We start from the raw sequence: 9,856 nt of genomic DNA on the forward strand, positions 1-9,856 counted from the left end.
AAGGTGTGTCAGCTCCCACCTAATTTTGCAGGTGCTAAAACATGAATACTGTACTCTGAATTGATAACTGACATTCCTTTTTCGAGTCGCAAAGTGGGATTGAAATTTTTGCCCCATTTTATTGACTTTGGGGAGGGTTGGGGCTTCAGCAGCATGGACTAGACCAGTGTTTCTCAACCTTGGTGACTTGGAGATGTGTGGACCAACTCCCAGAATTCCCCAGCCAGCCATGCTGGCTGGGGAATTCTGGAAGTTGAAGTCCACACATCTTCCTACATAGACACCACAAGTGATCTGGTAGGCCTGCAATTTGGACCCAATGCACTATCCTGCTGTAAATGCACTATTTTGACTTCTCTCCTTTCAGAGTAAGCTGCAGATCCAGCGAGCTGAGGAGAAGGGGTGAATGCCTCGTGCCCAGCAACTGATCCCTGGAGTTTGGGTTTGTTAGGAGCAGCCATGTCCAAGGATGAAGCAGGCTGCAAGCTGGCTCCAGTCTACAAGCACAAGGAACGCAAACCGAAGAAACCCCATTATATTCCCCGTCCCTGGGGAAAACCCTATAATTACAAGTGTTTCCAGTGCCCGTTCACTTGCATGGAGAAATCGCATCTTTACAACCACATGAAGTACAGCCTCTGTAAGAATTCCTTGTCTCTGCTAATCGAGTCGGACTGGCCTTACAAGAAAGGTGGTCTCCTCCATCCAGAACTCCGGCTGTTGCAAGCCACAGAGGCCTCTCGGGTTCGTGGGAGGCGGGAGGAGTCTGAGGCCTATGACACTATGGTGATGGGGGCCACTAACTCCAAACATGCAGCAGACAGAGATGACAGAGAAGGCGGGCCTCCAGGGACAGAAGACATGACCTCCTCAGAAAGGATGAGTGATGAAACCAGCCAATTCCAAGAAGAAGAAGAGGAGGAGGAGGAAGAAGAAGAAGAGTTGTCTAGGTTCTTGCAGGAAGTGGACAGAGGTGAGAAGAAGGAGGTGATCAAGGAGACCCCATCTGCTGGGGAGTCTACCGAACCTGATGTGAACACCCTGCTTTTTCAGTTTAAAAACAAGCAGGACAAGGCTTCTAAAGACCCCACGCCTGACTTCATCATCACAGATGTTTTCTCCTTAAAGAAACATGTGTCCAAAGGAAAGGAGGTGGCCTCTGTGGAGTTGGACACCAAACCAAAGCACTGCAAAGTGTCCTCCAAATGCTCGGGAAGCAGCGGGGTCTTCATGGAACAATGGAAGCTAGTTGCCAACGGGCAAAGGAGAAACACCACTGGGGTTCTGACTCCGTGTGCAGATAGTAACATCATCCCTTGTTACCCTCCTCCAGCTTATGGTGACTTCCATGAACCCCAGGGCCTCAACCTCTCTCTGCTGGGGATCAACTACCCACTGGCTCCCAATCTCTTCTCCTATTTCAGTCCTTCGGTGACCAGTGGTACCACTTCGCATTCCCACTTGGCCCAATTTCCTTTCCTGGCTTCCACAGCCCAGCTGATGCACCCCCATTCAGCACATTTCCAGCCCTTGCAGAACCCCGAGAGATCCACTTTCCTCCCACGTTTCTACTATCCATTGCTCTTCGAGCATTCCTTCACTTCAGCAGAAAGCAAGATGGCTTCCGCCAAGCCTGAGGCTCAGCAACTGCCTGTCACAGCCATACCGGCTCCCCTCCAGGCCCAGACCTCCACAGAGCCCCCGAAAGGAGGGGTGTTGAAAGTCCCAGTGCTGAAGACAGGCCTTCCTTGGGTGAAAGGTTTCTGTGAAGAGCCTGTTCCCGAGCAAAGCCACAAAAGATTGCTACTCCAGGAGGAAGAAAAGAAATGGCTGGTCCATGAAAGGGAAAGCTACTCATTGCTGGCTGCTGGTCACCTCTGTAGGAAGTCATCACCTGATGCTTACCAGGGTCTCATGGGCATAAAAGAGGGTGCTGCTGTCCTCCCCAACAGCATCAAGAAGGCAGAGCTCCCAGGAGCAGCTTGTTTGGACAGTGGTGGAGTCACCACAAGTAACCTGAAGAGGAAATTTGCAAAGAGTGGCCTTGATTTTATAAGCTCCGATATGGCAACACCTGAAAAAGAGACCTACCAAGCCAGGTATGACGTGATCTGCTTTCTCCAGTCATACACGTTGCATAAAGTATATTTTCTGGCTGGGATGGGCAACCTTTAGGGATAGAGGTCCACAATTCAGCTTCCCAACTCCCAAGTTTTGGCATCCCTGGGGGCCATCATGACCATTTTGATGCTTAGTGCACCCCCAGCTCAACAACCAGTCTGAGATCACACCACCCAGATTCAAACTGAAGTTTGGGTAGTCCACTCTCCAGGAAACGAGGAGCTGGGAGTAGATCATGGATTAACCACTTTTTCTCTATGGCTTTGTGACATTTTCTCCCCACCTGTGCCATGTATGCAGAAGGAGAAGGCACCTCTCCACACTTTCCTCTGATGTGTGGGTAGAATCTTCAGCTTTTTATTAAAAACAACAAGGTTTTGGGGGGCACCAGCTGCTGACACAGACCCCTCAATGCATGGACCACAGGAAACAGAGAAACAAAGGCAGGTTGGATTAGATAGAAGCAAGACAGACCAAAGCTGGTATGCCTCTGTTTGTACCCATGGGGTATGTTGACAAACTGCCAGCTGTAGACTATAAGGAAGATTTTTATAAAGCCTGGCACTCAACAAGCTAATTCATTAACTGTGGTTTACCAACCCCAATGATTGGGTGTGATGTCTGAACACAACCACACTGTTTATGCTAGGGTCACCCACTGGCTGAATACATATAGCATATTTTGCCAGGCTATTGCAATCCTTTATGGCTACATTTTCTAACATTTGAAGCTGAGTTAAATTTCACTTTGGTTAAGACATTTGGTCAGATCAGTGGGTTGTACAAACTAGCTTTGTTGGTGATTTTATGGCTCAAGGCTTCATGCAAACCCAGGAAATGGATTAATTTGGTCATGGCATTAAATGCCATCAATGAATTTCATGGGTAATAGTGAAGCCACATCTCTCTCTCTCCCTCTTCCTGCCCCAACTCCATGTCTTTTTCTGCTGTACTAACTAATCCCTTGGCTTTTAGGGATGTCATGGAATCTTGCTGGAATGATGGCGAGATGGTTCCTGGTATGATCTGTTTAGTATGGGGAAAGTTCAGAATATAAGAAGTGGCCTTGTATGGTGTGCAATCACTAGCCTGTACTGATTGCATGTTTTCCTCTGCTCTACTCCATGTGGTACAATTTGAGAAAAGGAAAGAGAGCTTGCGTGCCCAAATGCACACTTCTTCCTTTGACATTTTGTTCTATTTTATTAATAGTTTCCTTCTGTCTCATTTTACCTTTCTACCAGCTCTGGTTTGCAAGTTACACCCATGCAACCTTCAAAGCCCATGGACCACTGGCAGGTAGAACTTCATGACAACCTCTCTGAAGGCCAGGAGAAAACTGGGAGCTCTGATATGATTACAGCTTCAGACCATCCTTTTTTAAAGCCCAGCAATGAACAAGCCATACCTGTTGGTCCAAGAGACCAAGAGATGACCACAGTGCTCATTGGGGATTTGTCAAAAACCTTAGAAGAGTATCAGGAAGTAGAGAAGAAACTCTCACATTTGGCAAAAGAGGACACTCCCGCACAGAAGCAACTTAGGGACCAGTTAGTCAAAATCCGGCAGGAACTTTTCCATATCCACCAGGCACTGGAGAAGACAAACAAGTTCAGTGAAGGTCCTTTGGATCTCTCACTGAAAAGGTCATCAAAAAGTCTGGAGAAAGGACACCAGGACAAGAAAGAGTCCAAGGTTGGCATCCAGGGTGAGAAAGTCGAAGGCAAAGATCTCAGTTCCACCAATAGATGTTTGGAGGTGTGTGAGGCTGGTCAAGAAGAGGTATCAGATTGTTTCCTTGAGACTCAGAACAAAACCATTGACCTGCTAATCAAGATGAGCCATTCCAAAAACCTCCGGAATTCCTCTTCTGAGACCCACCTGGGAGCTGTAATCAAAGCTGAAGTGCTTCCCCTCAATGTCCCACTAGAATTCAGGCATGTGATGGAACCATATTACAGCCATACCACCAAATGTGAGGCAGATTCCAGTGTCCTGCTCTGCACAGATGGAAGATCTAATGGCAACCAAGGCCCTTCGCTTTCTGTGACAGAAGAAGCCCCACTAGGGTGCCGGGCAATTCCATGTTCTTTGTCATGCAATCTGCCTAGTGAGACTGGTGAAGTGTAGAGTGCTTGACCACCCGCTCCAAAAAGTCCTTTTCACACTTGTCCTTTGAGCCAAAAGAAACAGACATTCAGATCTGGAAACTATCCGGTTCATCAATATAGTGTCTTGAACTTTGGGAGTCCAGATGGTTCATAAAGCATTTCTTGTCCACATTTTATGAATGACATGCAACTTGGGAAGTTCCATTTCTGCATTAGCATTTCTCATTGTATCCCCACTCTGCAGACCTGGACAGGGTGAGTGGGGTGGGAAGAGCGAGGGAGAGGTGACATTTTTCAAAAGGACAAGTGCCTTTGCATTTCAGAAGACCCAATCCATCTCTTCCCTTGTCAGTCAAGCAAGATGCATTTTCTGATGCTGAATCTTTGGGATCAAGCAGAACTATTTCTGGATTCCTTTCCTTTTTTCCAAGAATCCAGCTTCAAGGATAGTCCCTCCTGCCAAAATGAAAAACTGCTGCAAGATAAATTGTGGATTAGCCACAAACCCAGTTGCCTTTTTAACAGGAAAGTGGCAGTACCATTCGAAAAACTTGCATGAGAAATCATGGTCCTTCAGAATCCATTCAGTTGCCCAAGTTCCTTCTAAAGTTGTAGATCCTTAGGTGGATCCCATTCCTAGCATCTGTTAGAACTCTTTGTTTGGTTAAAATTCTTCCTCCTGAACTTACCTTATAAATTGTCTTAGTACCAAACAACGTTGAGGAAACTTGTTTTTTTTTGCCTGCAGCCTTGTGAAGGCTACAAAAGCAGACTTCTGTGCAAATATGAAGAATTTTCTCCTTCCTGACAAGCTTCTACATGAGAGGTCATCTTCTAGTCATGGCAGATTGGTTTAATCATCTCCCCAGGCACAATCATGCTAGCCATCTTGTGAAGGAGCTAGACCTCTCCAAGCAAAAACTCTGCCCTCAAATTAAAGTACCCTTCCCAAAATTTGGGGGGAAGGAGGACAATTAAACTGGACCTAGTCACACTTTCCATCTTCTCTAAGAAAGGATGATTTCAAGGAAGGAAGACAATTGGAGAAGCAGTTGACCCACTCGCCTTGTAGCTAAACAATGGTGAGATAGCTTCCTGAATTAAGGGTTTTCTGCATTCTTTGTTCTTTCTCTGAACCCTGCAAAATATTTGCTTACCAGAAGCATAAACGTCCAACCAGCTTGGCTAGCAACACTGGAATATCTACCCAAAACTAACATTAATCAGCAGAGAATTCAATGCCTTTGCTGAGGATGCGGTAATACACTTCTGCGGTGGAGTAGGAACACACACACAGATTAGAGTCAGAATGAAGGCATTTGCCACAACAGTATTCTTTTGCTCTCACAAAGGTTCCTCATCATCAGACTGAATACTGTTATGCCCCGATGATATTCCCATCGCTGCTCACTCTAATCATCTCTGAATGGAGCTGTTCAGTCAACACTGGGGCGAGATTCCACTGCACTTGTTGTGTAAACCAATGACAATCACCAGTGGAGAACCTGTTATGTTCTAAAGTTATTTATTTATAAGGTGGAATGGTGCTCTGAGAGGGAGGGAAAGGGTGGGATAAAGTATTCACATGCTATTTATTGTCCACAGTTGCAAATGTGTACAAAAATATAGAACAGTTAAATTAAAAACAGCTGGAAGATAATGTTCTAGCCTCTTTGCTAATGTTTGAACAGGAGATGTTCCTGTGAAGATGTAATATGGATTCTATTTTGTTAGAAGTACGATGTCATCGAAGCACCAATGCATGTTCTTGTCAAAATTCATCTAAATCAGGGGTCCCCCAATTCTTCAGCTCATCAACCCCTTCATGAAGTTTCAGATTGTTCAACGACCCCCAAACATTCATTACATGAAAATAATTGAATAAATATTACTTGAACTGATTGTACTATGAATAATAACAACAATAACGATAATGGATAGTCCCATTGACCCTTGAGGGTCGCTATTGACCACTTTGGGGAACTTGATCTAAGTCTTCCTCTTATGTCAATTTCCTTTAGCAAAAACAAGTGAACATTTAGGGTACGTCTTAGGGAAGTTGAACATACTGTATGTAGAGGTTGAGCATATGGGATGGGAATTGCTGTAACAAACACACAGGCAGGACTCTTTTTATTGCACAGATCCATCCACATAATGTAATCTCCAGTGCATGTTCTCTTATGATCTCAATTCCGCCTTGCCTTCATTCATTTATCTCCAGTCCCCCAACTGTTTCCTTAACATCCTTGCTCTCAATTTCCCATTCTTTCCTCTTCTCTGTATTTTATAATTCTTCCCATGGTACTCAAGTACCTCTAAAGCCAATTTATGTAATTTAAGGGTAGGTTTACATAAGTAATTTATTTTAGTGCAATGACTGCCCCATTCATATAATAACAGCAGCAATAAAAACATCTGCCTATCCCAGGTCCTTGGGAAGGATTCGATAGATGGATAAAAATGCCAAATCCAGTCTAAAGTTCATCTGACTGTATGACCAACCATGATCATCAACATCTAATAGATTGGTTTTACTCACCCCACCCCACAAGACTCATGCTTGAGCCTCCCCTCTAACAGTGTTTTCTCTTTAAAAAGGATGCCCTTCACTGTTTTTACAACCAATCTTTTGCAGAACTGTGACTTCCACACCCTGCCAGATGCAATATGTTTCAGAGTTGTGATATTACCAGTTTTACTTGGTTTGCTCCAAGGAGAATATATGTATATGTAAGCAAAGCAGGAAAAATCAAGCCAGGAACCTTTGAAATTGCCTAAGTTTAGGTTCTTTCGTGGGATCTGGGGAGGGGGTACCATGATCTCTGCAGTCCCCAAGGAATTGATAGGTTGGGTTGGGTTGGACTGGATTGAATTGGATGGGGTAGGACAGTGTTCTTTTTCTAACACATCAGATGCACAGGAATAGAACAGTGGCTGGAATCCAGGTGTCATCAATTTCTTGGGGACCCCCTCCCCAAATTCCATAAAAGAACCTAAACTTAGCCAGACTAAGTCAAAATCAAGTCTACCCCAAAACAAGATTCTCACACAGGGTCCTCTAACCGAGGAGAAAAGGAACCAGATTACATAAATACCAACAGCTGAATACTTTCAGGACCCAATACATTTCAGAGTTTGCTAGGGCAAAGCTTTCTTCATATTCTTGGCAGAAGATAAGGTGGGGGAGGGATGGTTGTGAGAAAAAGAGCACTCCTTACCAAAAGTCCCAATGCATTTCACAGGAATACCTCTTCTTTAATGTGGGGTAGGCACAGGCAGCAAACCTCACACTCATTAGCACTGATGATGTTACCTCATCAGGTAACGAAACATCTGCCAGCCAACCACCAAGCTCAGAGAACGCCAAGGACTCCATAATTCAACCCTTAACTACAGATAATCTCTCCTATTGGGACACTCTTTCTTGTACTAATTCTTTCTCCTCCCCTCCCCTCACTTTTCACCTCTCTGGTTGGCGTATTTCCTTTTGTGTTAACCCTTTGATGAATGGGACAATTGGCTCTCCATTTTTCAGATAACGGAAGGAGGTGTAGATGTGGCCCCACTGCTTCGTGAGCTGCGCTGGCTTCCTATAGGCTTCCCAGGTATAATTCAAGATGTTGATGATTAACTATAAAGCCCTATATGACTCAGGATTGGATTATCTATAGGACCGCCTCTTCCCAAGGATATCTGCCTGTTCTACCTGCTCCAATAGGGTGGGCATGCTTTGGGTCCCTTCCCTGAAACAATGCCATCTGACGGGACCCAGGAAGTGGGCCTTTTCCATTGTGGTCCCTGCCCTCTGGAATGACTGGGATAAGATTGGCCCCACCCCTGTTGCCTTCAGAAAGGCAGTAAACACTTTTCCTTGGGCCTTTGGGCCATGATAATTGGAATTGCCATATGAATGTGAGTTTCTGGTTGTCTATTAATGTCTTGGATTTCAGTTGAAGCTGCCATATAAATCGAATGAATGAATGAATGGATGGATGGATGGATGGATGGATGGATGGATGAATGAATGAATGAATGAATGAATGAATGAATTGAATTGAATTGAATTGAATTGAATTGAATTGAATTGAATTGAATGCTTTCCCACCTGCCCTTCTCTTTCAAAGAAAACCACAACGCCATGCACATTTGTTGATGGAAAATTGAACTAAAACAGGCAGCATCTGGAGCTAAAGCTACAGTTGATGGATTGATTGTATACCATCAAGTCGGTGTCAACTCTTAGCAACCACACAGATAGATTTTCTCCATGACAATCTGTCCCTAACCCTGGTCTTTGAGGTCTTCCAACTGTGCTATATCTGGAAGGCTTTAATCTAGCCACATATAAACACCATTAATACTCCGAAAAATCCTCAGCTCTTCCTTGGCAACATGTTGAATGCCATCCAACCTGATATCCGGCACTGTATCATCCATCGTCTGATATTTTCTATCAATGTGGCTTTCTTGGTAAAAAATATAGGAGTCGTTTACCATGGCCTTCTCCCATGCAGTATGAATTGATGCCTCTGCCATTGTCACTAGAGTGATCATTTGCTTCCAGCATCTTCCTCTATCCCTGCCGCCCAATATCGGTGCCTGCTTGCTTTGGCTGGGCAGCTGGGATGACCTTCACCCTTTGGGTGACCCAACTGGGAATATATACTCTTGGCATACACTCCTGATGTTCTTCGCTGATCCTGCCCCTCAACAGCAGGACTTGGGGGGTGGGAGAGAGCTCCAGAACTCTTGTAGAAAACTAGATATGACTTTTGGAGGCTTTGGAAATCTCACATACTAGAAAGGCTGCAGTATAGATCCCCCCTAAGTGAAAGCAGAGGACATAGAACATAATTTATATTATGTTTAGATATATATTATGTTACATTACATTAGTCTCCTAGGACAGCCACTCAGCCAGTCAACCCAGGTGAGCTGACCAACCAAATGTGATGGAAAAGATGTATCGGTTCAAAAGACCGCTTCACATAATAATTAACACATATCGACTAACATCAACAAAGGTGAATTTTGCTTGCTGGCGATGGCAACTGCCTTTTCTCTTTTCATGTGTTAGTAAGTACCTGGAGGTCTTCCAGTAGCAACAGCGCTTGACTGGTCCACTGATGGTTTTCTCTGAATCACATGCAGCTTATCGCAAGAGATTTTGCAATCAACCAAGAGATCTGCTTTGTACTCAGATAAGTTGCATGTGTTAAATGTATGCCTTGTTCTTTTTCTGGTGGTGGTGCTGATGAAGGCCCAGCTTGGCATAGGTAGCAGCCCAACATTCAAGGACTGTTGTGGAAAGCAGGAAACCAGTTCAAACTATGCACAGATATGTGTAGACATGTGTGCCCTTGCTTCCATTTAAATACATGACTTTAATTGCACTTCTATTTAAATTAAAGTCCTCCTCCAGTAAGTCCTAACTCTTGGTGACTTCATGGGCAAGAACACAGAAGTTGCCCATTGTCGTCTTTTTCCTGATTTCTCAGGGTAACCTACAGCCCTATCATATCTTGATGGCCCTCAATCCAAGTACAAAGCAGGTTTGATTCCGCTGACTGTTTTTTTGAGATCAGGCTTCCCCACAGTGGTGAAAATAGGGACCACGTGAC

At 44.6% G+C, this 9,856-nt stretch overlaps 1 protein-coding gene across 1 annotated transcript; it reads left to right on the plus strand.

Annotated features, from left to right (window-relative positions):
• The first annotated feature begins 459 nt into the window (after positions 1–459).
• On the plus strand, positions 460–5,804 carry PRR35 (proline rich 35). The gene is made up of 2 exons (XM_025169076.2): positions 460–2,099; positions 3,366–5,804. The coding sequence occupies exons 1-2, from the start codon at positions 460–462 to the stop codon at positions 4,249–4,251; spliced, it is 2,526 nt and encodes an 841-aa protein (XP_025024844.2). The 3' UTR covers positions 4,252–5,804.
• The last annotated feature ends 4,052 nt before the right edge of the window (positions 5,805–9,856 follow it).

Source organism: Python bivittatus, unplaced genomic scaffold (genome assembly GCF_059951505.1).
Source record: "Python bivittatus isolate LINGU-HERP-01145 unplaced genomic scaffold, Pbiv_v1 ctg000640_np1212, whole genome shotgun sequence".
Taxonomy (NCBI): Eukaryota; Metazoa; Chordata; class Lepidosauria; order Squamata; family Pythonidae; genus Python; species Python bivittatus.